General features: G+C 44.3%; 1 protein-coding gene across 1 annotated transcript in view; it reads left to right on the forward strand.

The window, feature by feature from the left end:
- Positions 1–9,984, forward strand: part of ABCD2 (ATP binding cassette subfamily D member 2) — a 45,591-nt gene extending 35,607 nt beyond the window's left edge. The window contains exons 8-10 of the mRNA XM_048964721.1: positions 2,168–2,252; positions 2,954–3,079; positions 5,349–9,984. Coding sequence (XP_048820678.1) covers positions 2,168–2,252; positions 2,954–3,079; positions 5,349–5,559 — 422 coding nt within the window. The 3' untranslated portion in view covers positions 5,560–9,984. The remainder of the gene's footprint in view (positions 1–2,167; positions 2,253–2,953; positions 3,080–5,348) is intronic.
- Positions 9,985–26,775: the final 16,791 nt, after the last annotated feature.

Here is a 26,775-nt window from a genome sequence, read left to right on the forward strand (position 1 = left end):
TGTAGCTGTGGGTGATGAAAGCCCCTGACTTGGCTGATACTTCCAGAACACTGAGATTCTTTACTGACCTGCAGAAAGAAAAGAGAAACAAGCAGATGCATTGCTGTTAATGCACCATAGTAAGCTGGTTTATTGTTAGATTTCTAAGTGTTCAGAGGAAATTGTGCAGATATTAGAAAATCATTTTTAAAATTGCAAAGGGATAATACTAAAGTGGAGCCTTCCTTATCTATTTTCTAAGACATAACAATGGTGAATAAGAAAGTTGAGGGAGGGAGCAAGGTAGAAGGAGGCAAGATGCACTGCTAATATTAAAGTAGAACATAAGCTGAAGGGACCACAGATCTGACCCTTGTATCCTGGTGAACTGAGGCTAGATCTTACCCCTTTGAGGAAAGAATAGACTGACTGCTGACAAGTGATATTTCCTTTCCATTTTGCGTCCCTTTCCTGAACCTCTTTCTATTTTTGTCTCTTGCTAATCCTTCATAAACCAGCTGATCAGAACACGGGTGCTGCTTCCATGGGCACGTGCACACATGCGCGCCCACCCACACCCTTGCTGAAATCCAGAGCTTCCATCACAGCACAGCCCCGGAGCTCATCTGTTTTATCAGCTTTAAACCAAGAAAGTATAAACAGTAGCACGAGCGTTGCCTTTGGAAGTATAACTATTTCTATGGTTCTCATGAAGGACATTTCTCTTGTGCTCTTTATCAAAAAGCAGTGCTCCAGGCATTTTCTAATCTTTCTTTGGAAGCTCTGGTGGAGCAGCACTACAGCTTTCTGGGTGGTCCCAGTATCAGGACCGATCATCACACACAGCTTCTGTGTATCCTTCCCCTGTCCCAGAACTGGTCAGGGTGATGACCATTACACAGCCTCATCTCTGCCGGGAGCCAGCTGGCAGAAATCACTGCACGTGGCTCCTCTTCTGCAGACCAAATCATCCCAGTTCCATCAGCCGTTCCCCATCGCACCTGTGCTCCAGACCCCTCACCAGCTTTGTTGCCCTTCTCTGGACACATTCCAGGGCCTCCATGTCTTTCTTGTAATGAGGGGTCCACAACTGAACACAGCACTCGAGGTGCAGCCTCACCAGTGCTGAGTACAGAGGGATGATCATTTCCCTGCTTGTTTGACTTTGCTCATAGTGTTTTCTGGCAACTGTTTTCAGAAAAGGGGTTTTATTTGCACTGTTCATTTTTTAGTTACGGTGCTTCTGAGCTGATTGGGAAAAATGGCATTTTCTTCACTTGGCTCTTATTAATAAATGATAAGTGAGAGAAATGTCTCACCAGATTTCCTCTGTGTCCCCACTCTCCTATTTCAAAACTCCCCTTACTTGCTGTTTTGCTATTCTGTCTATTTGGATTAACTAGAAACTTACTTCTAATGCTGTGATTTGGTATTTGAAGATAGTTTTTCGTGAGTTGGAATGAGCCATGCCATAATACTCACAGAAACACACGTCCACTGTAACATCACAGGTAAAGCTCCTCACCACCCTGTTACATGTGTCTGAAAGTGATGAAAATCATTTAGAGGCTGTGCAGAATATTAAATAAGAATACTCAGTGTTGTAACAGCTGTGGGTCACTTCTAAATCCAAAATATCAGGAAGTTTGTATGCAAAATGCTCCTGTCTGTGTGCTCTGCTTTGTATGTTGGCTGCTTGTCTGGGCACAGGGAATGCATCTGTGTGTCTGTGTCTGTGCTCCTGCAAAGTTTGCTGACTCACAGCAGTGAGAGGAGCCAGACAATAAGCATTCTAATCTGACACTGCTGCTTATGTTCTTTACATTTATTTCCTTTCATATGCTGAATTTGTTTTGAATTTCCACTCGTGCATTTCAAGAAGGAATAGCAAAAATGTGGCAGAAAAATGGTTAGTTATACATATGTCAGTGATGTCTGTTCACAGAGATGGTAAGTCAAGTTTTCTAACTGGGAGAGTCTAAATTCTGCTTTCAACACTGACACGACATTTGGGACTTCTTTCCAATGGAGTGCCAGTGGAAAAGCATTGAAGTGTTTCAGAAGATGTGATCCAGAACCCTGAACTTTATTACTTTAGTTGGGGGTTGCAGAGATGTTGCAAGTGAAGGTGTATTTTCATCACAAACCTATGTTGTCCTGACATGTTTTGTTTGCATTTTTTTATAAGGCTGGGATGCCATCATGGATTGGAAAGATGTCTTATCAGGAGGAGAAAAACAAAGGATGGGCATGGCTCGTATGTTTTATCATAAGTAAGCATTTTGATTTGTTCTTTAATATCTGAAAATGAGGAAGAGTTTGGGAGGTTTGCTCTAGTAGTTTGAGCAGCAGTAGCCTGTAATCTCTATACAATGTGCAGTACTTCTAGACTGTGGTATAGGACTGCATACTTTGTCATTTATTCGTGCAAGTTCAGCTTGTAGCTTGGGTAGTGCTTCTTACTTAAACTTTGCTTTTAGCAAATGTGGCATTACATTCTGTGAATGTTTCTTTCTTTATCTAATCAGGCACAAATATCATCCCTGCATCTGTCCTACAAGTATTGCAGAAAACTGGTTGTCGGCTTTAGAGCTTGTGAGAGTTGGAAAGCCAAACTCCAGGTTTTATTTTATTTTTAAGACTGGAAACCTTGCAAAGGCAGTCAGTGCACAGCAGTGAATTGAGACTCTGTGAGCTGGCTGTAGTTATTGCATGGCCTGTTGACAGAACAGAGTAATACCAGGTCAAACTGGGACACAGGAGTTGGAGCACTGTGTGCTCAGATGGACCAGGAAATAAAACACATTTTTCCTGGAAGCCACATCTGTACCTGATGGTGCTAGCTGGCTTCCAACTGCAGATGAGAGGCGGCTTTCCTGCAAAAAACATCTACTTTCTACTGTTCTCTCAATTAAATGTGTAGGAATACTGTCCAAAACATAGATGACTTATGTCCTTTATTTACTTTTGAAAGGCCAAAATATGCACTGCTGGATGAATGCACGAGTGCTGTAAGCATTGATGTTGAAGGAAAGATATTCCAAGCTGCAAAAGCTGCCGGGATATCCCTGCTTTCTATAACACACAGACCTTCTCTTTGGTAAGTATGGCCAGGAATTTGTGAGAGGCCTTGCTTTCAGCTTTCTGCAGACATGGGTTGGCCTTTGTTCTGTATTAGGGCAGTTGTTTAATCAATATCTACTGCACTTTGTAAGATAATCTGTCTAAAATAATAACAATGTAAATGCATTTACCATTCATTTCTCTTCATTATTTGAGACACACTTACTCCTCCCTCTCATTTTTTAAAAAAATTGTGCCAGTTATTAACTATAAATGGCAACACACAGGTAGCTGGAAGGCAGTTAATTGGTCCACTACACCACAGCCACAACTCATCACCATATTATTCTTCAAAGATGACAAGGTACATGAGCTGGCCTGGGGAAGTTTACCAGTGCTTGGGAGAAGATGGGAAACATGGCAAGTAGTGGTTTACCTGCTCTTTGTTCTTTCATAGGAATTGGTACATCCACTGGTTTAACTTCAGCAGTGTTCTGTATCTGCAGGGCCTGTGAGCTTTCAAAATGTGATTTTATAGTAAAAAGAGAAATACAAGAAGTATGTTCTAGTGAGGTAGTACTTAGTATGGAGACCCTCAAAGGAAATATAGCTGGTGAATACCTAAAACAACCAAATACTTCAAAGGGAAAATGCAGATAAGAGGGTGTAAGCTGACATCAGCTGAGACTATCAGTACTCAAGTCCTTGGTCTCCAATATCACATTGTTTGCTTTTTTAAGCCGGTGACAAAAAAGCACATTACCAATTTGTCACCGTAAAGAAACAAAATTGTAGCAGTTTCTGCTTCTCTGAAAAAGTTTTCTGAGCGTTCATTCTTCCTCTGTGGAGACAGTGATGGTGGAGGCTGGGATTATTTCAAAACAACTGCTCAAGAAAACAAGTATTTGAGAGTATTCCACCTATAAATAGTGATAGTGCAGAGGGAGAATCTGCGAAAGATCTGGTGAGAAAGATCTTGGAATTCAGATTTCCATGGGCATTTCTTATTTCCTAGTACTCATGCTGTTCAGAAAAGTTTGGAATTGCTTTTGTAGCCTCCAGTGTTACTGAAACTATTGGAAATCTGACGATTTGCAGGGAGCAGGAACTGATAAAAGCAGGTGGCTAGGTGGGATGTGCTGACCTTGTTATTGAGAAACAAAGAGCAAGTTCTGAGTATTCAGAAACAAGGATCAAATGTCTTTCATTCAGATATACTTTCATAGAGACTGCACTGTATAATGGTCACATGCTGCTTAACTCCTTAAGATTATGCCATGAAATATTTGCTCTTTCATTCAGAACATTGGCTGCCTTCCTGGAGCACCACAATTAGATGTCTTAGTCAGCTCTCTTGGCTTCCTGATGTTATTATTATTGTTATTTTTTAATGGGGAAAAAAAATAGGGAGGCTAAGTATTTTGTGTCTCAAAGATTAATATGCAAGAAGTGGTGAGTGTAAGCCTAGAGCTGAATCTTGTTTGAACCTCGTGTCATAAGCTACTGAGTTTATTAAACTGTCACATTCCCCGCATGGGATTTATAATTGCCCTTTCATGATGTGCTTCATCTTCTATAATTTACAGTGATAAATTGCACAGTTGTAACAGCAGCTCTGAGGGAGCTCTCTGCTCTTCCTCTTGCACCTCCTGATAAATGTCTTGTCAGGTCTTGGCAAACCCCCCCCACACGCACACCTTTGAATATTTGTAGTGCACACACCCTGATACTCACTGAAAGATCTGTGACTCTTGCACAGACTTTTAGTTTGACTCCTTGCAGTGTTTTAGGACTGGAAGTTTATTTATCCCACCTTATAAAATGCAGGGGAACAAACTGAGGTATAAATTGAACAAACCAGTTTTGTCAGTAGCGTCAGGTGCACGATGCTTGCCTGAATGTATTTTCTTCTAAGGAGATCTAACATCTCCTGCAAAGAGAAATAAATAAAATGAACTGGGGCACGTATTCTATTTCTTTCTTCTGAAGAGAAGGGATTGTTTGGTGTGCAGCAGACTGAAGCTGGGAGGAGTGCTCATCAGGCATTGTGTGGTAGATATCTGTAATGACACCAGTGGTGATGGCCTGGGGAAGTCCTGGTGACTGGATTTGAGATGCCCAAACCCCCCACAAAGGAGTGTCCTAGGTATATGAGTCACTGAAGAGCTTGCGAGACTCTTACCCAGTGATCCAGAACTGCAGCTTCCTGCACGCAGCTTCCTGAGAGACACCATTGAGAATAGACACAAACATCCAGACTGGTGTGCAGAAATGAGCCATTACTGATGCATTATTTTCTAATGCAGGAAGTATCACACTCACTTGCTGCAGTTTGATGGACAAGGAGGCTGGCATTTTGAACAGCTGAACACGGACGTCCGCTTGTCACTGAGTGAGGAAAAACAGAGACTGGAGTCCCAACTTGCAGGAATTCCTAAAATGCAGCACAGACTGAATGAATTGTGTAAAATCTTGGGAGAAGACTCAGTGCTCAAAACAATGGACAAAGAAGAATGAATAATTTATGTTTTATGTTTTTAGAAGTATTTTTTTAGTTAAAAGCATTACAAGTTCAGACATTATCCTTTGCATGCGTTGTGCTAGAGGCTTGGAGCATAGAGAAATACAGCCAGCAGAGAATAATGCTCAGAATGCTATGTAAGACTTCAGCATTTCAGTGTTAAGGAAGAAAGTGGTTGAACTGTGAAAGGAAAACAAGCAAGGGCACCGAGTATAAGATTAGTCGCTGCAGCTTATGTTAATTCCTAGTGAAAGCCCAATTCACTGCAAAGAAGTAGCAACACTTTTAGGTTTTGTAAGTGAGTTTTGGCCTGAGACTCAGCCTGCAGAATGAGCTCTTGTACCAGGTTACTGTGTGCGTATGATATGCCTGCTACGCAGAGCAAACATGGCATGACACTCAGGCATGGAGCACAGCAGAGGCAGCATCTGGGTGAGTATGTGGATGCATGCAAAAATCTCATTTGGGTATAAGAAACTTTCAGCCCACGTGAAACAAAACTTTTCTACTACTGAGTAGCATGCACGTCTTTGTCTGCATCTCCAAAGGAAGTAATGCAACAGGCTGACCAGAAGATAACTGACTTGACAAACTACTGCCCTTGTGACAAGAGAAACAAGGATGGAGCTAAATATGTAATATGCACGTGCTGTACTTTATGCTGTGATGCTCAACTTCAAAGGCTCTTTGCCCTTGGTGCTATATCCGTCCCTCTGGGGAGGTACTTGTCCCCTGTGTCGTAATCTCTGGTGGGCGGATGGAGCACTGGGCCTAACATTAGGAGACCTTGTTTTTCTTCACTGAGTCATTCATCTGCTTCATGGGCCTGACCCAGCCAGTGTGCACCTCTGATCTGGTTCCTCCATTGGTAAAATCTCAGTGTAGGCACATGTTTGTTCCATGAGACCTTTTGTGATGAGAACTGTAGGAGAGCGTGTCTGTTTCTAACCATACACTGAATTCTCAGGCATGGCTGTCCTGCCAGTTAAAATGTTCAGTGCTTACAAAGGTTTGTGAAAATTTAGAGCATTTTATAACCACTAATTGATGCCTGCCATGTTTTGTTAGAGTGGACGAACACTGTGCTCCCTGTGAGCAGAGCAGACAAGAAAATGCACCAGTGGCAGCCTTGCTCCAGATGTGCTCTCTGATTGTGCCATTGGCTGCCCAGTTCAGTAGGAGCCATGTCCCCAGGCAGTCAGAAGGGGCTTCAAGCTGATCCCTCTGGAACTCAGGGTTGGCCTGAGTGCTGCAGGCCAAACTTGGTGAACTAGAAATAAAGGTGGGAATGGATTTTGAGAGGTCCTTGCAAGTGCACTGCCAGTCTTGACAAAATGCTTACTGTGGCCCATTGGCTTCCTTGGCGGCAGCACATGTTTGGATGGGGAGACTGTGCAAGTGTGCACAGACCTTTCCTCCTCCATTGCTGGAAGCTTTTCAGAAATGGGCAGCTCAGGAGTAGCTCAGGCAAGAGACTGTGCAGGTGTTTCATCTGCTGTAAGTAAATGCCTTAGAGGAGATGTAGCAATCCTGAAGTTGTTCGTTCCTTAGAAGATTTCTTTCTGGCGACTTACTCTGAGAAGGAGCAATGCATAAGCTGTTAATTGCTGAGAGAGGAGAAATGCACTGGGATATTTGCTGAACTGTATTCAGAACTGAATGCCATGGACAGCTTTTCATAGGAGAGCAGTGTTCACATCTCAGAGGGAGGTGCTCAGCACCAGTGCTGGAGAAAAGGCTTTGGATTGGCATCTCATCATTTCAGAGGTGATGCCTTTGTCAGTGTCTTTGCTTGGGAGTTCAGCTGTCTGGAGGCTGCCATTCTGCTGGGTATGTTTGAACAGTCTGTTAATACAGACTGTTTACATTTCCTGGTGACTTCAAGCACAAGAGGAGGGTGTGATCAGTAGGGAATTAACTCTGTCTGCCCAACGCCAGCACAGTAACCGTGAGGCTGACTCCCTTTTTGCTGCATGCTGGACCAGAACCTGGAATAACTCAGGTCCTCACCCTGCTCCTCTAGAGTCCATGGCTTGAATGCAATCCTGCATTGCATTGGTGGCAACAGTTTGTTCCTCTGGTTAGTTTTTCGCTATAGAGTCCTCACTGAACTTCTCACTGGAAGAGGAAAGATCAGTCCTGAGAATCTGTGAAAGGGATGAGAAGTGAAGGTTCAAACAATAAGCTGTTGTGTTGTAGAGTGCAGACTAGAGGTCACTGATGTGGTGGATGATGTGTGCGTGCGTTTTGATTTGTGAGTGTCTCTGCCTGTCCCTGAAGGCAAGCTTTCCTGCTTCTCATCTTCAAAAGAAATCTGTATCTGCTAAGGAAAGAAAGAAGTCAGCCAAGAATCTGTTCTGGGTGAACGTAAATGAGATGACTGATGATTTCAAAGGCTTGTGCATTTCTGAGCTATGTTTCTGAACCACTGTGATGAATCAGGTGTGCACCATGTGCGTGCCCTTGTTGCAGCTGCAACGTACCGTCCTGCTGGCAGAAAGCAGCCACAAAACCACTTTTCCACAAGATTCTCCCAAGGCAGGAGCTGAGGTAGAGGAAGGTGCTCCGTTGCTTCCCACCTCTCCGTGATGCACTTTACTGTGTGGCTGGGAGCTAAACCAGGCTCATCCCTATATGAAGAGGACACTGAAAAATGTTGAGTGCTTGGCCCAGTTCAGCACAGCTCCCAAGTATAGTTCCCATCTTCCAGCAAAGCACTGCAATGGCACCTGACTTGTTGGGAGCTGTCGCTGATGGGCACAGCGCCCCAAATCTGCTGTACTGCCCTGCAGAGATCAATGCTGGCTCTGTATTATGGCCCAACAGAACAGGTCTTCCGTGGGAACTGCTTAGAAGGAGAAATATTGTTTGTTTGTTTGTTTTTAATGATATTCTGCATAGAACATGCATCGTGACTGATGAAATGTTATTGAAAACTGAAATTGCACTAGAATCAGTGTAATCTTGAAGTCTGATATGTATTTCTTGGATCCAGTAATAGATTGGCCATTCCTATTGAGTAACACAGTAACAAAAACCAGCATCCCATTCTGCTGTTTGCATTCTTGCAGGCATGAAAAGCGCACAAGGGTGCTGATAGGAGAGGAACCTTCTCTAAATAGGAGCTGTCTGAGTAATGCTGAGCCACTTCTAGAAGGATTTTCTGTACTGGTGATTCATACATCTTAAAATTGATTTTGTAGTTTGAAGAGAAGCTGCCCTGCAGATTTTTTCTGCAAGCTCTCTGGCTTGTTCCAAGTGCTGATATAGATAGGAGTCTCATGTAGATAGGAGTTTCATTTCTGGAGAGCTTTGCCCTTTGTCAAGGACATGAGCCAACTTACTTTGTGCTGCTTTGGACACAGCCAGAAAAGCAAGCACAGGGTCACACTCTTTCCTGGGGGAGTAGCACAAGGAGATGCTCTTCTGCAGCCAGCATACAGGAGCAGCTGCCTGTTAAAGCACTCCCAGAGAGGGCCAGAGCAGGGCAGCATGCCTCAGTGGAATCCTTTTCCTTGATACAATGAGAGTTATTCACAAGAGTCCATTCTTTCTCTGGCTTCCAGGAGCTGTGGCTCCCCAGGAAGCCAAGGAAGTGTCTCTTTGGCTTACCTTCTCAGCATTACATCTTGCTGAGCTGGGCAGATTCTGCCCTTGAAGTCCTTTCAAGGGCTGAACTTTGCAAAGAGCCAGGCGCACCCAGCCTGCTGCCAGCAGCCTCTCGTGCCCCAGCACTGGGCTTTCTTGGGTCTGTTCCTGGACGAGTGAAGGTGCTAAGCAAAATTCATACCAGTCTCAAGCAGGGATTAACTGTGCAATAAAAATGGTAATTCAATAATTTAATTCCCAGTTAATTCAGATAATAATGGGATTTTTTTTTCCAGAATCAAAGTGGGAGAAAACACTTTCTGTGCATGGGACTTAAGGGTTTTAATCTAGGAAAAGTTCATTTTGGGACCACGCTATTTCTGGTTTTAGATTTGAAAACTCTTCTTCTGCAGGAGCAGAAAAAACTAAGCACCCTTTAAGTATTTTTTTTTAAATCAGTGGGATCTGTGTTTGAGTGAGGAATGAAGGACTGGATATTCAGTGGGATATTTTAGGGAAAATTGCAATAAAAATTATATCCTAAAGCAAATGAACAAACACACCTACAGGCCCCTCAGTATGTCTGAATGATCATAATGCATGTCAAAGCCGAGTTTATGAGCCTGTGATCTGAGATTTCAGTCATATACAGAATGAAATCACTCTACTGAGCTGTTCATAAAGCTTCAGAGAACTGAACTGCTAATCGAATGTGTCTTTGTTTCATTTATGTTTGATATTAATGCCTTTTAAGAGCAGACAATTTATAAAGCAATAAATCATGCTTTACAGTTGTAATTTATTCCAATGTCAAATAAAACATGTTGCATTTACTTTGTTTTTAGCATTCCTTATGAATCATTCACAAAGCAGTCATGACCTGTGTGCACTTTGGAAGCCCCTTCCTGCGCTCATCTCTGGGATGGGGGCTGGAAAGCTGGAGGTGGGTGTTGTATGTTTGCAAGTTAAAACAAGTGTTTCATTCCTAGATAAGGCTGCCGTCCAAGAGTCTGTCCCCTTCCTTCTTACAGCCCCCCTTTAGATACTGAAAAGCAGCTCTCAGATCTCCCTGGAGCCTTCTCTTCTCCAGGCTGAACAGCCCCAGCTCTCAGCCTGTCCTCATAGGAGAGGTGTTCCATCCCTTGGATCATTTTTGTGGCCCTCCTCTGGACGCACTCCAGCAGGTCCATGTCTCTCCTGCACTGAAGACTCCACATCTGGACACGGTACTCCAGGTGAGGTCTCAGAGCAGAGGGGCAGGATCACCTCCCTTGCCCTGCTGGCTGTGCTGCTTTTGATGCAGCCCAGGGTATGGTTGGCAAGGGCACATTGCTGGCTCATGTCCAACTTCCCATCCAGCAGCACCTCCAGGTCTTTTTGGCAGGGCTGCTTTCTATCCTTACATTCCCCAGCTTGTTCCTGCTGATAGCAGGGGTTGCCACGACCCAAGTGCAAGACCTCAGATTGGGTTTTGTTGACTCATGAGGTTCACTTGAGCCCACTGTTTGAGCCCGTCTGTGCCTCTCTGGATGACGTCCCATCCCTCAGGCACACTGACCATAACACAGATTGGTATCATCCACAAGCTTGCTATGATCTTTGTAAGATTCTGTTGTTGTTCTGTTGCTGTGTTCTTGTATGATTCCTGTGATGTGATGTTCAGTGGCTGAAGGCTTCTCCCCATGCTTCCCTCCCAGTGCATCCACTCTGAAAGGACATGAGCCATGAGAAATGTGTGTGCTGGCTGTAGGGCAGTGGAGCCTAGTGCCCTGCCCGAGGGGGTCATTCCCAGAAGAGACAGGCAGCAGGGTGAGCTTGCACAGGCTCACATCAGGGGCCAAGCAGACTCAGGAAATACTCTGAGGTGTTGAGAGGCTTCTCACGGCTGGAATTTTCTGGTAAGTGGGGAATATCAGGCTGAACCCCTTTCGCTGTCTCTCCATGGCCTTCTTTCTGATGACGGCTTTCTGCGGCACCTGCTTTGTATGTTTTAAATTAGTGGCTTTAACCTCATGTAAATGAGGCCATTTGAGCCAAAGCAGCAGTGAAATGTAAGAAACACTGCACCCACCCAGAGCAAGTTTGGTGTGTGCAAAGAATCCATTTTGAAAGAGGTAATTAGAAAGGAAGGGGAATGTGGCCGGTGGCCGTCCTGAGCTGAGGAGCTGACTGGGCCTGGGCTGGGACCCAGGAAATAACCAGATTGGGTGAGCTTAGAAAAACCAGTCCAAGGGAGAAACCCCCTGCAATGTGCCAGCTGAAGGGCCAGAGCTCAGGGAGCAGCCCGTGCTTGGGCACCTGGAATGGAGGTTTGTGTCAGTTACATTTATGTTTCAAAACGAAAAACTGAGTGAGAATTAGGATTTTTCTACATCTTTTAGAAGTTTTCTCTTCTTACACAAGAAATGAATCTCAAATTAAACATGTTTCTTGATTGCCTGGGGGGGTTAGATGTCTTTTTTTTCTTATTCCCTCTGTTTTTACGGAGGACAAAGGGAATAATTAAACTTGGCTTAAATATAAAATAATCATGCAATAGCACATCAGATTTCTTGGTGTCTGTTTATGCAGTAATCCTTGGTTGGAGGAGAAGGGGTTTGGGAAAGACAGAGACACAAATAGAGACAAGCTGTCCTGACACTGTGTTTGTAGTATAACGTAAGTGTCAAGAGAAGAAGAAACACTCATTTATTGTTTGATTTTAGCATGAAAATTGCGATAACATTTGGCACTGCCTTAGAGCTACTTTTCAAATGGATCAGATTCATAATGATTTCTGGGTCTTTGGGAAACCAAAATTATTTTCACTATAATTGACACCATAATTTTCACTGTAAAGATCAGGCAGGTATTGAGGCAAAGCCAACTTATTTAGCACTGAAACAATCCAGAGTCGCACTCAGTAATTCTCCAGTATTCTTGTGCTCTGTATCTTACTTACAACCTTTTTCTCTAATTCTAGCCATGCAGTGCAAGAAATACATGAAGTTTATTAGAGACTTCTCAATCAGTTGGTGCCTTCTGTGTTGCATTTTTCCAGATCTCTATGATATGGGTTGCACCAAGTCTCCCCAGCCTTCTGGCCTACTTTTCCATCCCTGCTGGGCTGGGTGCAGCTGTTGGCTGGTCTCACCACCCCTGTGCTGGTGCCCCATGCCAGGAGATGTCCCACAGAGACAGGAGGAGTGTGCCTTTGACGCCAAGTGAACAAATAAGAGATGGCTGATGGATGCTGTCAGATGCACCTGCTTTGTTTTTTGTTTTGCTTTTAACCACCACAGATATTAACACAAGGTATTATAGTGCAGCAGCTTGTGGTGAGAAAGTGGGGCTTTGCTGGCATCTGCTCGTAGTAAGACATTCTTGCATTGAGCAGATTCTTCCCAGATCAGTTTATGCTTGCACTGCCAGAATGGTATAAAAGGGTGGTGGAGCTGAGACTTGAGAAGAACACAGAATCCTCTTTGAATTGCATAAAGCAGTCATCAAAAACACGCAATTACTTTTCATAGCGTGCTTTGGAGTATTTATAGGTAGCACATAAATATAAATGATTCATAAATAATTGTCTGATCTCTACAACTCAACCAGAAATCCCTTTATATCTATATGAAATGATAACCTCAGAAATAAAGTTATGAAAATCTCGATTTTCTTGCCTGTGCAAAATGAGCACAAGTAGAGGTGCAATTTCAGCCTCATGCCTATTTTTATACTGTAATCATGTTACTGAACTCAAGGCCTGTCTAATCGCTAATCTTCACTTATGTGTGTGCCGTATGGCTCATAGCTGAGCACCAGAGGACAAGGACTCTATTTGATGCATCACATATTATTACGGGTGAAAAAAGAAGAGTTATTACTGCATTTCACGAGAAGGTGAAAGCTGAGGCAAGGCTCACATTCCAGGGAGAATGACTGTGTCAAGTCCTTTGTCAAGTTTTACTTCCAAGGACTTCAGAAGTAAGGTCAAGTTCCTCCTTCAAGTCACTGGCTAAAACCTCCCTCTGTCTGAGAGGTTTAATTAACAACCAGGAGAAAACCCTGATGGCACCATCCATTTTAAAGGTATTTGGAAGTGCTTCCTTCTTAAACACAAGTCTGCTGGATGTTCCCTTAAACACACCAGGCCTTGCCTGCTCGACCATAGCCTGGTCAATCCTCTGCAGCCCGCTCAATGCATCATGGCATGGCCATTCCACCATGGTCTGACCAATCTGCCATGGACTGGTCAATCCAACACGGCCCAGCCGTGGCCTGCTTGCCCTGCTCCTGGAGGAGGCAGCTATGGAGGCAAGGGGTCTCAACCAAAAGTGCCTGCACCTGAGAAACCTCGCCAAGGATTATTTCATTAAAATCCTCCCGCTCTCAACTTTAACTCCCTCTCTGCCATCAAAGTTTCTAGTCAAAGCTAGAGCTCTAAGGGGTTTGCTGCAGACAAACCTGACCAGGTGGCCAAGCTTGCTCTCACTGAGGACATATCTCAGGGCTGCACCACCAAATGTCTGCCATGAAGTGCAAGGCCATGCTCAAAGCATTGTGCCTAAAGCCACGTGTGTTTACTTTACTAATTCAGAGTCTTATGCTGCTGCAGAAGGCATAAAGGAGATTCAAAAGTTGGAAGCTGCAGCCAAAAAAATCTGGGCTAGGACAAAGCCAGGACAGGTTTTCTCCAGATGGGTAACTTGGTGCTCCCTTTCGGGCCTGTTTGAGGCAGGGCGTTGCTCGATGTGCTTCATGGTATCTGAGGCTTGTGTTACACGCTGCCAACACAGCCCCTCCTGGCCTACAGTAATTATGAGAATGGGAGCAGTGCTGCTGAAGTCAGCAGGGCCGCAGCCCACACCTGCATGGAGTGCTCCCAGCTCTGCCGAACTGCAAAGCTTTGGAATTCGGGAGCTAAGGGCCAAAGAACTGGAGCTGTGAAAGACTGAGCATCTCCAGCTCTTCTGACAGCACGTCCTCCTGCTCAAACCTTTAAGCCATCACCCATGAGTCCCACAGAACCAACAGCCCCACAGAAGTGCTGTACTCCTTGCTTGGCACGCACAGATTTTGAGATTTCTAAGTAGAGGAGAGTGCCTTTGTAGGGGGCAAGCACAGACAGACTCTGGCTGTCCTGCCCTGGCACCCAGCTGGCCCATGCATGAATGCACGTTCATCCAGCATTGCCCACCTTGAAAAGGCACTTCTTCATGCAGGAGCACTTCACTACCCGGTGCCAGGCTGAGCACTGTGCTCGGCTGCTTTACACACACTGTTGGGCTCCACAGCAGAGCTGACTCCTACCATGCCAGCCTGCAGCATGGCCAGAAGACCTCTGGTGTTTTCATGTCTTAAACTGGCTATAATCTGGTTCTCTAATCTCATCTGACTGCTATGATCTTTTAGAGTGTTTTTAGCTTTCTTGAGGGTGGAGACAAGAGGCACAACAACACCTTCTGAAGAATGAGGCGTGTGGGCAGAACACAACTTGTGTTGTTGCACTTGAAGCTGAGTTCTCATCCACAGGTTGCTTTGGTTGGGGCAAGAACACAGCTCTGCAGCATGCCATGGAGGCCTTATGGTCTTAAGAGTTTTACTGCAAATGCAATTACCAGCATATGGAAATATTTAGAAGGTGGGAAAGCTTTTCAGCACCCTTGTCTTGCTTAACTTACCTCATCCAGTTTTGTCTGCAGTTGTGGTATGACTGAGCACCACAATCAGGCCCAAATACAGAAACTTTTGTGCAGGCTTACAGGCTCTGATTTACTGTTTTGCTTGTGATGCTAAGTCTCAGTAATACTCTTTGAAAGTACTGCTAGAACTCCAGACCATTGGGCTCCTAACACGAGGGGAATGTGACAAAGATTTGAACATCACAAAGGGCAGTGAAACTAAATTCCTTCCTGGAGAAATGCTGTGCATGTCAGGGAAACCCAAGAGAACCAGTGCTTGGACCATGAGCCTTCGAGTCATCAAGCATCTCTATCTGTTCTTAATAGGTTTCCTTAATGACGCTGATTAGATTTTTAGAGAGGAACTTGCAAGAACTCATGTTACTGCTGAGTTTGCAGACTCATATCAACCAGTATTGCAAAGGGTTGCTCCCTTGCCAAAGACTGGAATATGTGGATAGCTGGAATAATTTTATTGGCAAGCATCTCCCGTAAAGCAAGATAGTGTGTTCTAGTGGTAACATAGGCAGAGCTTTTTGCTGTTAGTGGACTAAGAAAATGCCATCATAAATGAGAGTGATGTTCAACCCTCAGCATTATGAAGGCACATAATATTTTGTTTTGTGTTAATGTAGGTTTATGGTACTCAGTAACTCTTGGGAGTGACCCAACATGCAATACACCATGGCACATATAATTGTGAGAGCTGAAGTCAAAATTATTCACAGATCCATAAATCGTTCCCAAATTCTTTTTCTCTTTGTTTGCATGCTACATTAGTTAAGTGGAGCAGATCTGCATCCCGATCCGCGGAATTACAAGCAGGGCCTGGAAATCAGGACATTTCTCAAGAGTTTCGTCTTTGCCAGGCCAATGTTTTACTCCTTGTTTGCCACACTTTTGAAGCCTTCAGTGAGAATGATGTAAGCTTCCCAGGTGTGGACGAAAGCCAAAAGCCTTTAGTTATTCCTTGTTGTGTAGGGTTGACATGACTGATAATCTGAGAGGGAAGAACTATTGGAAAGAAAAAAAAAAAGAAACACATCTAAGTTTCCTTCTAGTCAACCCCAGCAGTCAAACTGAAGCTGTCTGCCTTTGCAGAAACCAGATGCAGTCGGCTGGGAAGCTCTCTCATGTTGCCTAGGGCGTAGCTTTGATCAACCAACCTCAGCTTGCCTCTCACAAAGCTTTCTTCATGCACCTGATATAGGATCCTGCCTGAGATAATGAATCATGATGTATTTAAAAGAAATTAAAGGATTCGTGTTGAGCTCTGCATCTAACCCGAGCCAGCAGCCTGATCACTCTTCCCATGCTCAGTGTGCAGGACAGTGACAATCCTGATCATGGACAGAGCACCCACAAATGTAGGTCACTGCAATCTGAGAGACAGAATCAATATTTCAGGGTGCACTGTTCCCTCTAGCTTATAAACTTAATTGAAGGGAAAGGAGAGGTAAAATTAATTTTTAAACAACCTGTCTAGAGGGCAAAATCATCTTAATTAAATCTCATTCATTCTTCCTCTAATCCAGCAGGCAGATGGTGTTTCCCTCCTGCACTTTGAAGAGGTTAGCCCAGAAAGGCTTCCAGAGAAAACAGATCTGAGGCTGACAGAGCTCCCCTTCAGACAGATTTCCACTGCGGGGATCACTGGCTCTGCCTGTCTGTCCTCAGACTGGCAGATTTGAAGACAACAGCCAGAATTAGAGGGAAAAGGCTCCTGAGGCTCCCAGCCCTATCCTTCCATGGTGAAAGAAACAAAAATAAGGGCAGTCAGATATTATAGAAAATACTTTTTTTTTCCGCATGTGAACAGTTGTTTGTTCTTTTTATTGACTGAGTTTTGAGCCCCTTGCTTACATCCAGGCTGGCTTTGAGAGAGGAGGTGCTAGGAAAGGTGCCCCAACAGAAGGCTGCACAAAAATGGCAGCAACATGCACCCACCTCACCATGCTGCGTTTGTTTCATATTTTCAGTCTTTACTCTCTGGCCATGAACACAGGTTGCTTTTTTTCCTCTTTATTTACTTCCACAGAACTGGAATTCCAGGAAAAACATATCCAACCATTACAAGGTTTGTGATCAAAGAGGTGAGAACTGGCTCTGCTTTCAGCCTGGCCTCTCCCTGACCACTCTGTTCTCCTGTTCCCACCAAAGGATGGGGCAGGGGCCAGCAGCAATAGCAGGGTGTCCTTCTGTAAGGCCTCTGGGAGTGGAAAGCTGCCAGTGCCCCCTGCCTCCCTACTGGGGGTCTCTGCTAAGATGGAAGCAGCCAGGAAAGGAGAAGTAAATGGGTCCCGGTTCTGCAATGGTGATGTTAAAGGATCAACATCCAAGAGGGGATCAGAGGAGAGGAGAGAAAAGAAAGTGAAGAGGCTGAGGAAAGGAAAAAGCAAAAGAGAGAAGCCAGGGACTGCTACCCCTCTGGGGGCAGCAGCAACTTTCTTCTGAAGGCCAGAAGCAGTGCATCTTTGAAGTTGTTTCAAGCTGAGTACATTAGAGCTCTGGGGGTGTTCACATAACAGAGATGCCTGGTAATGCTGCCAGGGATTGTGTAAGGGCTGCCATGAAGTCAAGCAAGAATGGGATTAAGGAGCCACTCCCCAGCTAGCAGAGAAGTTGAGACTGCCAGGCAGGGCGCCACTTGCTAACCAACTGTAGAGGTGAGGTAGAACAGCTGGAAATCTACATTCACAGGGAGGTTGTGGATGCCCCGTCCTTGGACGTGTTTAAGGCCAGGTTGGACGGGGTCCTGGGCAACCTGATCTGAATATGTATGTTTGGTGGCCCTGCTAGGCAGGGGGGTTGGAACTACATGATCCTTGGGGTCCCTTCCAACCCGGGTGATTCTGTGATTCTGTGATTCTGTGATTCTGTGAAATCCACTCCTCTGGCTGTGGGAAGATCTTGTGTCCATGCCACACTGAGCCTGTCCACCTCCTGTGAATCGTTAGAACAAGGCTGAATTCAAGACCCTGATCCACAGAGCACCCTCAGCAGCCTGCTCCTCTCTGCCCTGAGGAGACTGTCCCCAGAGCAGGACATCACCTGAGCTAATTGGTTGTTGTGTGGCTGAGAAACAAAGTGGTGCATGAGGGCTCCTGGTGCGTTGACGAGTATCTCAAACTGATGTGAAATTACTCTTTATTTGTCCATTAATAAGGCATTTTGAGATGTATTATTAAACCTCACATGGACACAGCACCACTCAGCAATAAATTACACCTGTATAAATCTTTACAAACATCCTATGTTATTAAACATGTATCCTGAATGCAATGGCAAGACAGGAGTGTTCCTACAGCACTGCTTGCTGCAGCCTGGGAAACAGATGAGTAAAGTTCTTTGGTGTCTGCCTTTTTGGCAGTCTTCCTCGTGCATCCAGCAGACACAGTTGTACACAGGACACTGAAGAAGATAAATGAGCACTTGGCATGACTGCTGAGACATGTCACCTGTACTGCATCCAAAAGCTTCGAAGGCATGTCTTTCAGAGCAGTGCTGTCACATGCTACAGCCAGCTGGCCATGCGACTTATGGGACGTGATGCAATGTTTGCCTGCATGTCCTTACCCAGGTGTATTTTGATGCCATTTCCCTGGTGATTCAAAACCTGTTTCTTCATGCTTCACAACTACGTGCTACTTGCTGGGGACAACTTGCATCATCTGTTTCCATTTGTGATAGTTAGGTGAAGAGGAATGTAGCAACATTTCAGGTTTGCTAGTGCCACACCTCAAAAATCTCTGCTTGAAAATAGCAATGTACTTACAAAACAACAAATGCTGGATATTTTTATCTGTGTATTTTAGATTTCTGATTCTTCAAAATACGGCTAATCTAAATTTTCCACTTTGTGAATATGAGTACTGGATACTTTCTTTTACAAAAATCACAGAATCACAGAATGGCTTTCGGGTTGGAAGGGACCTCAAGGATCATGAATCTCCAACCCTCCTGCCACAGGCAGGGCCACCAACCTCCACATTTAATACTAGACCAGGCTGCCCAGGGCTGCATCCAACCTGGCCTTGAACACCTCTAGGGATGGACGGGGCATCCACAACCTCTCTGGGCAGCCTGTTCCAGCACCTCACCACTCTCTGGGTAAAGAACTTAAAACATGGAATGGTTTTACTCTTGCATAATTATGAGCATGCAGGAGCTGGAGCATTATGGAAAACATCAAATCTTTGGCTTTTTTGATAAAATTACAAGAATGGCAATGCTGATGTTTAATAGAATAAGAAAACATTTTCTTTTATCTATATCTATGTCATTTAATGGCAACAATATATCTTCGAATTGAGCCAAGACTGGCAAATCTCAGTTCTCCTGGAAGAGATTTCTCAAGATTTTACTAGTAAGTAAGAAGGGGGCAATGTCATAGCACATAAATCACAGTGTTTGCTACCCACAAATCAATTTATAAAGCATGTTGGGCACCAGAAGATAGCTCAGCACAAGGCTGAAGATAGCAACACAGATAAAAGTTCAGATTCATCTGAAAGAACTTGATGGATGGGTTAAAAGACGTGCTATTAGTTCAGACAGAAAATCTACAGGAAGGGCAGACCATGTAACGGAGCATCCTGCAGAAATATGTAGTTATGCTGAAGACTGAATTGTGAACTAGACGGTGGTGTGTGGCATGCTTCTGCAGCTGGGCCCACAAGCACTAAGTACAATTTGTCACCCCCTGCCTTAAAGGTTAGGCAGAAAAGGCTTTACAAAGGCTTTCGTGGCAAAGGGGCTTAGAGGCAGGAATTGTCCTCCAAGTGAAGGGCAGCATGCCATGCGTTCCCTTGGCTCCCATGGCACTCGGGGTTTGTTGAGTGCACGAGGGGCTGCGCTGACTTTGGTTGGTGTCTGAGGGTTTGAATGGAGCCCAAATGGAGTTTGAATGGGCTGGTCAGAGGCTGCTTTAGCTGACACCCCGTGTTGACAGATACATCAAAATTTGCCCATGGGGGATGTTTTCCATGACGGCAGTTATTCACTATGTGGCTTGGACTTTGGCATGTGTATTTTTTTATCACTGTTAATTATTACTCTGCACTGCAAAGTGCAGGCAACTAGCAGCTCAGCTGCTTACCTAACCCAGCAGGAGTACCTTGCACAGGAACTCCTCGTTGTCTTCTGAATATTACTTTGGATTTTGGTCTGAGGAATATCTCACAGCAGGGGCTTCTGCAGTTCAGAGAAAAAACAAAATGTTTCCCATTTCCAGGCCTCCGTGTCAATGCATTTCATCTTGAACAAAGCGGCAGGTGAGCCAGAACTTTTCCACAGTTCACCCAGCAGTAAAATGTGGTCAGTTTTCCCAGGTAAATTGGTTAATTCAGTGTTCAAATACTGACTTAAGGCCTTCAACCTGGAAACCTTCACTCCTGTAGTGAAAGATACTGGAATTGAAATCAGTATGGAAACATTCCTTATAGAGCCTTGGAGCTTCATCGTGTCCCGCACCCATCAACCATCCCTGCAAACATCTGCATAGAGAGCAGGTTTAATTCTCTGCAGTTTGCTTTGTCAGCCAGAATCACAAGCACTAAGAGGTTCTCAGACTAATTTCTACATCACTGTTGTATTATCCTACCTGCAAAATTAGATCTGTGCTGAAATAAGTAATTTGGAAGGCGAAATGTCAACATATATTGCCTACATATTTTATTGCCGTAAATAATTGGACTTATTATCCAGTGATAATGAGCTACCTCTTATTTTGGCTGGAGCAGCAGCAGTGATTCCCAGGCAGGTGGGCTGGGTGGCTGTCTGCCAGCGTGCTCTGCTACTGAGCATTTCAGCCGCAGGTTTGGTCTGCGCATCAGCATTTGTCAGCATCATCAGTTTAAAATCCTCTGCATGTTGAGCCTCTAGGACGCTTCCTGAAGGCTTCTAATGAATGACAGACTTCTGCCACAGGACAGTCTAAGGCCTAAACTGAGATACAGTCCTGGCTCGAAATCTGCAAGATGGGTATTTTCTCTGCCCAAACATGAAAAGAAGGATTTAACAGGCATATGCTAAAAGTTATTGTCAGCAAGTATTTGTGTCTTCTTTAATATTGTTGGAATGTGCGAGCTTTAATGTTTTTGTGTGCACTTCAGGGCTCATTGAAGAGCAATGGTGTGTACTATCAGTGTCACCAGGGGTACAATATGTCACTTGGATCAGTTTTAAAGCAGCCCAGCTTTCTGCACAGGCCTCCCAGACTGTGTTTCAAAGCTGTGCTTGGGAACCTGAGCTGCTCCAGCCATTGCTCAAGCCAATGAGAACCAGCTTGTTCGAGGTGTGGTTACACACACCCTGTTCTGCTCTATAATTCATGGTAATTATATGCCGGCTGAAAACACAGAACAAAACCATAACTAGAAGCAGATAGTCTGGGAACAAAAAAATCTTTGGTCTGTCACAGTTTTTAAATAGCTGTCACTTGTTTCCTCCTGAAAAAAGCTGTGGCTAAAACACAGCTGGACTCTGATTTCTTGTCTGCAAAGGGCCTCACCCTTGCAGAACCTCCCCCAGAGTGGGCACAGGAAAAGAAAGAGGTGTCCTGGAAACCCAGCCCTTCCAGGCTGATGTTAACACAGCTGCTCTGTCTTAAGAGGCAGAGGCTTCCTTCCCCAGCCCTTGGAGGTGCCTCTGGTTTATGTGTGGAGTCAGTGGACCCGACCAGGCAGCAGAACCTCTCAGTCTGAAGGGCAGGGCTGGTGGCTTTGGTTTCCTTATAAATCCAAACCTTGGTGTCAGGCTGTAATGAACCCTTGGTGCCAGCAGGGATCTCACCTGCTCCTGGCTACACACTGCGCCCTGCGCAAGGCCATAAACCCAACCTTTGTGCAGTCGCCAGTCCCTTATTGCACCTGGTTTAGTCATAGCAGAGTATGAATTGGCTTTGAATTGCTGGTGTGGTTTTTATTTCTTAGGAGTTTCTTTGATTCCTAAGGAGAAAAGCATGAACTCATAACTCTCCCAGAATGAAGTACACAGGCTATTTTATTTAGCGTAGCTGCAGTACAGTATTTTTAACAATTAGTCCGTACTAATTAGCTAATTATGTTGTCACTAGTGAAACAATGAATAGATGTTAAATTCAATTGCTCAGTGCAATGACAGAATCAAACCCACGTGCAATGAGATAACACTCCCTGCAGTCACTCCCAGTTTCCCCACAGTTGCTACTACAGGAAAGATGCAAAACCAGAGCCAGCCTTTTCCAACTTATTTCATCCCATGACATCATGTAGACACCATATCCCTTACAGAGCCACAATGTCAGCCACTGCTCACCCACAGACTTCAGCATGGCCACAATGGTTGGAGTTTCTTGGACACATTGGGTCAGGAGTGGATATTTGGTGATCTGGACATGTGTTCAGCTCTGCATATGTCCCATGTCATTGTAGTGTGAGCTCTTGGAAGCCCATTTTTCACGTGTGTGCTTGTGGAAGGAGCAGTACATCCTTGGGAATACAGTGCAATGTACCTGGCTGGTAGTTCCCATTAACAAGTAGCTGGTGAATGCAATTACAGACATCTGCCCTATGTATATGTGCTCTAATGAACATGCATCCATGCCATGACATGTCTTTGTTCTAGAGCCAAGGAGTTTTGATACAATGAGAATGTCCTTCATGTAATATCACACACACATTTTCAAGAGAAAAAAACCTGCCCAGTGGGATGGTTACAGACATCCTGCATCAGGTTTATTTGGCAGCCTCCCCACTGATGTCCCATGGAGCCCAACCAGTAACTGGGCACTATATGGTCACAGACCATACTCACACTTTGTACATTCTTATTTAACAGCATGTGCATATGTCCACATGTACACACTAGTACATGCAAATTCTGCTGACTTCTCTTGGTAAAGGGCATAAATGTATTAGACTAAATCAAGGTTCCTTTCATTAAAGTTAAAAGAAAAGCATTCCTATAAAGAAAAGCATCCAAATCAAGTCGCCTGAAAATTTGAAAAGAAAAATCCTGTACCAGGTAAGAAATGGTCACAAGGGGTATCTGTGGGCAGCAGTGGTTGCAGCAGTGAAGGTACAGGTACATGGCAGAAAGGTGCAGATAACCCAGATCACTTCTTTCTCAGCTGAAGAGAACCTATGAGGAGGCTGCTGGATAGGGAAAAATGCAGGATTATAAAGTAGAAATAAAAACCTCTACGGAAAAATTTGGTTTTGCAAATCAGAGGATGTGGAAAAAATCTGAAGAGCTGATTTTTATCACCTTCCAGTCGGGATGTACAGTGCGATACTGAATAGCTTCATAGGTAGAAGACATAAGCCCATTACTAGATTAATTGAATCATGGTAGCATGGCTCATGAAGATCACTTAGGAAACTCAAAAATGTAAATGGAAGACATTTTACTATAGACATCCTTATGTAAATTAACCCACATAGCCAATGCTACAAGTATCTTCAAGTCTGGACCTATTTACATAATACATAACAACAGCTGATGCAGAATCATTCTGAGTTGATTTACCTGTTTCTTCCCTTCTTGTGATATTTTAATTACACTGTGACAGAAAACGTGAAGCTGTGAGTCAGAACAGAAGGTGTTCAATGTTAAAAATATGAATGCAAACATTGTATGGATTCATAACCAAAAGACATAAACAAAAGCAGCAAGGTGGGTTTTAACAATAAATGAAAAAAAAGAATTAAGGTTACATATGATCCATTAATGACAGCTCTCATGGAAAGCGATGTTTTCATTGAAGATCTTCCTCCTGCAGATTTTGATTTGAGAAAAGGCAATAAAAAAGCATAGAGCTTTCGCCTGCATCAAGACAAGCTTAGTAGCTTGGCACAAGTTGTAGAATCAGAAAGTAAAGGCAAAGAACCATGTGTTTTTCAAGGTGCAGGGATCTGGTCGTCTGCTTTTCCAAGCCTGCTCTGTGAGTGTTGATTAATGTTTTCCAGTCCGGTGAAAGCAGCAGGGCCCATCAGTGAGGCACAGATCTCCTCTGTATGAGTAAGGGCGGTAGAATCTGGCCTGAATGAATCAGAGCAACCACCTTAATTATGCTAACGGGGTGCCCAAGGCATTGCCTCGTTCAGGCTGCGCAGAACGGAGAGATGTCGGGCCCTGGGCAAACCAGCTGCTCTTCTCCTCGGGAGCTGGGATGCCCCTTGCTGCTGAGCAGCACACGGTGGGAGAACGCCGAAATGTGAAGAAGGGCATAGGACGGCACAGCATCAGCAAACAGCGAGTAGCACTAGGTGGTGCTCTTTTCTCCACTAAGTTACTACTCCATGGGGTGTGAGAAGAATGGGCTTTTCTTCTTTTTCGGTTTTCTTTATTGTTTTTAAATGACGTTGTGCCCTATTTACTCCATCAGGATCTTCTCAAACAAGAGAAAACCCATAAGCAGAAATATAAAGCGAAAACCAATGCTTTCCTGTGCTGATTAGTCATCTTCTGTGAGCCTGGAGACATCCATCAGGCTGTGCAATCAGGTTGCTTCAGGTTCTTTTTTCCCAGTGCTGTTTGCAGTGTCCTGGAAGTGAGGCAATCTTACTTCCATAGAGAGATTCTCTCCTATCTGCACACAAGTCACTGTTGAGAAATCTGTTCCTGAGTCCATGTTGCCTTTCCCTTTGTGCCCTTCTCAGCCATGGTCTGCATTCCACCCTAACCCACCCTTTGTTCACTCCCTCCAAATATTTGTTTATTTAGTTATGTTCTCTCTGGCTGTTATTTAGCTGGGTATGCCTATATATATAAAGTTATTTCAAGTCTTTTCCCTTGTCATTACAGTGCTTCCTCATCCCTGCTGGTTTCTCAGTGTACAGATCTGTCAGTGCTGTTATCAGCAGCCTCATGAGAATCTTTGCTGAAATCTGTACTTTCCATGAAGAGGCAGACAAAGGGATAATGACATCAACAGTTACAAAAAGGTCTAGAAAGATCCCCTAAGACAAAGCAACTCCTGGATAACGAGCAGCAAAAGAAATTCTGGACACAAAGACAGAAGAAAACAATTTTTCAATCTGGGAAAAAAAAAAAAAAAAAAGAGCTCATTATGTACAGGAAAAAAGATGTTAAATTAGGGATAATGCATGTCAGCTCAGTGCCTGTCCAGGAGGCAAACACAATCTTAGGACCTATTTGCAAAAGGACTGGGAAAAACAGAGTGCATTGCTGTGCTCTGCTAAATATCCATGGTGCGCCTAATCATGTGTGCAGCTTCCAGTGCAGCCACCCGAACTCAGGCAAGATAGAGCTGGAAAAAATCCACAGAACGGCCGTAGAAATGTTCAGAAATGATGGGAGGAGAAGTTAAATGGCATAAGACTCCTCTGCTGGAAAAAGGGATTGCTGCAAAGCCATGGCTGGTTGGCTGCCCACTCTTTCTGTCAGTGCCAAGTTAGTGCCAAGGACTATCTGATTTTGTGCACTTTTTGGAGTGAGCCCTTTTGGTGTTATTCCGTATTGTTAATCCAAACAATTCTTTAATTCCTAATGTAGTAATGAAATCTTCTGTTTTTCTCCATCCCTTGGTATCAATTATTTTTCTGAGCCTAAGTGACAGTTTGTTAAAGCCAGTTCCCTTTCAAGCACATCATGGTTGTATGAGACTTCGGTGGGAAGAGCACTGTTTAGGCACTTTATCCAGCCAAACCACAGGAGATGGATGTCCTGCTGGGTCAGACCAAAACCCAAAAATGCCACATGTGCCCAGTACTGGTGATGGTCCTGGTGTAGCTGCACAACAGCCTGCACAGGCTGGCCAAGCACAGATCTGAAAGACCCAGATGGGTCTGTGAGGTCCCTGCACATGTACCTGACATCTTCCTCTGGCCCAGACTGCTGAGATCACAGGCATTGACCTGTCTGTTCCTTTTATTAGCTGGTAATGGAGATGTTGTTCACAAATCTTGTCTAATCCCTTCTGATGCCTGCTAATAGTCTGCTTCCCCAACCTCCTGTGGCAATGGATTCCAGAAGTTCGTTGCTGCAGTGCAGGGACATGCTGTCCCATTTCAGCAGCAAACTAAATACTTGCACCTTGTCCATGGGAACAAACTGAAATAAGATTCAGTCCTTCGCTGTTCTGCCTATTATCCTTTGGCCTAAGCATTCCCAAACGATACATATGCAGTGAGTGGTATGAAAGCTACTTTGAATAAGTATTAAGGAAAGCAAAGCTCAACATGCTGCATTCTTCCAGAGGAAGGTGATGCCTCATCTCTGCCTTGGATAGGAGAGCTGGAAGCACAGATTTTCCTGGCAAGGAGAGGTGAGCCTTGCAGGCTGCCACAGACCTCAGAGCAGTGGCTTCTGTTGCTGCTGCACCACAACACAATTCTTTTCTTATAGCAGTGGTCCTTCCATAGCAAGCTCTATCTGGAAACTCCTTATATGAAGCTTGTCACAACTCTGTTGCAACTACTTATTTTAATTTCATGAGTTTGTGGGATTGCCAAGCCAGTCTGTGTACACATGGAGAATAAAACAACTTGTGCCATGCTTAATTTACAGCTGTCATCTCTTAATTTCTAAATTCCATGATGCTATCAAGCTGAATACTCTCAGTTTGTTCTTGCAAGATCCATTCTTTGCCTGCCCAACCCTCTGTTTTGCAGGTGACACACCACCCACTCGCTCTCCGCCAAGCTCCAGCACTGCCTGTGGCTTGTGGTCCCAGTATTGTGCAGGCAATTAGGCATTTCTTCACCCGACTTCCATCCTTATTTTCTGTTATACCTATTTATTGTTTTTGTTGCAGTAATGCCTAAGGACGCCAAGTAGGAAATGGGATTTTGTCTTTAAAAAAATTGTAAAACAAGCACAAGGAACTCGCAGTCTGGGGCTTAAACACACTGTGTCTTGTGAATACATAAATGAGGAGGTTTGTGAGAGCAACACAGAAGGACAGGGCGATGCTAAATCTGCCCACTGACCTTCCTCTACTATTAGCTGTCAGCAGGCTCT

The sequence above is a fragment of the Lagopus muta genome, chromosome 1 (genome assembly GCF_023343835.1).
Source record: "Lagopus muta isolate bLagMut1 chromosome 1, bLagMut1 primary, whole genome shotgun sequence".
Classification (NCBI taxonomy): domain Eukaryota; kingdom Metazoa; phylum Chordata; class Aves; order Galliformes; family Phasianidae; genus Lagopus; species Lagopus muta.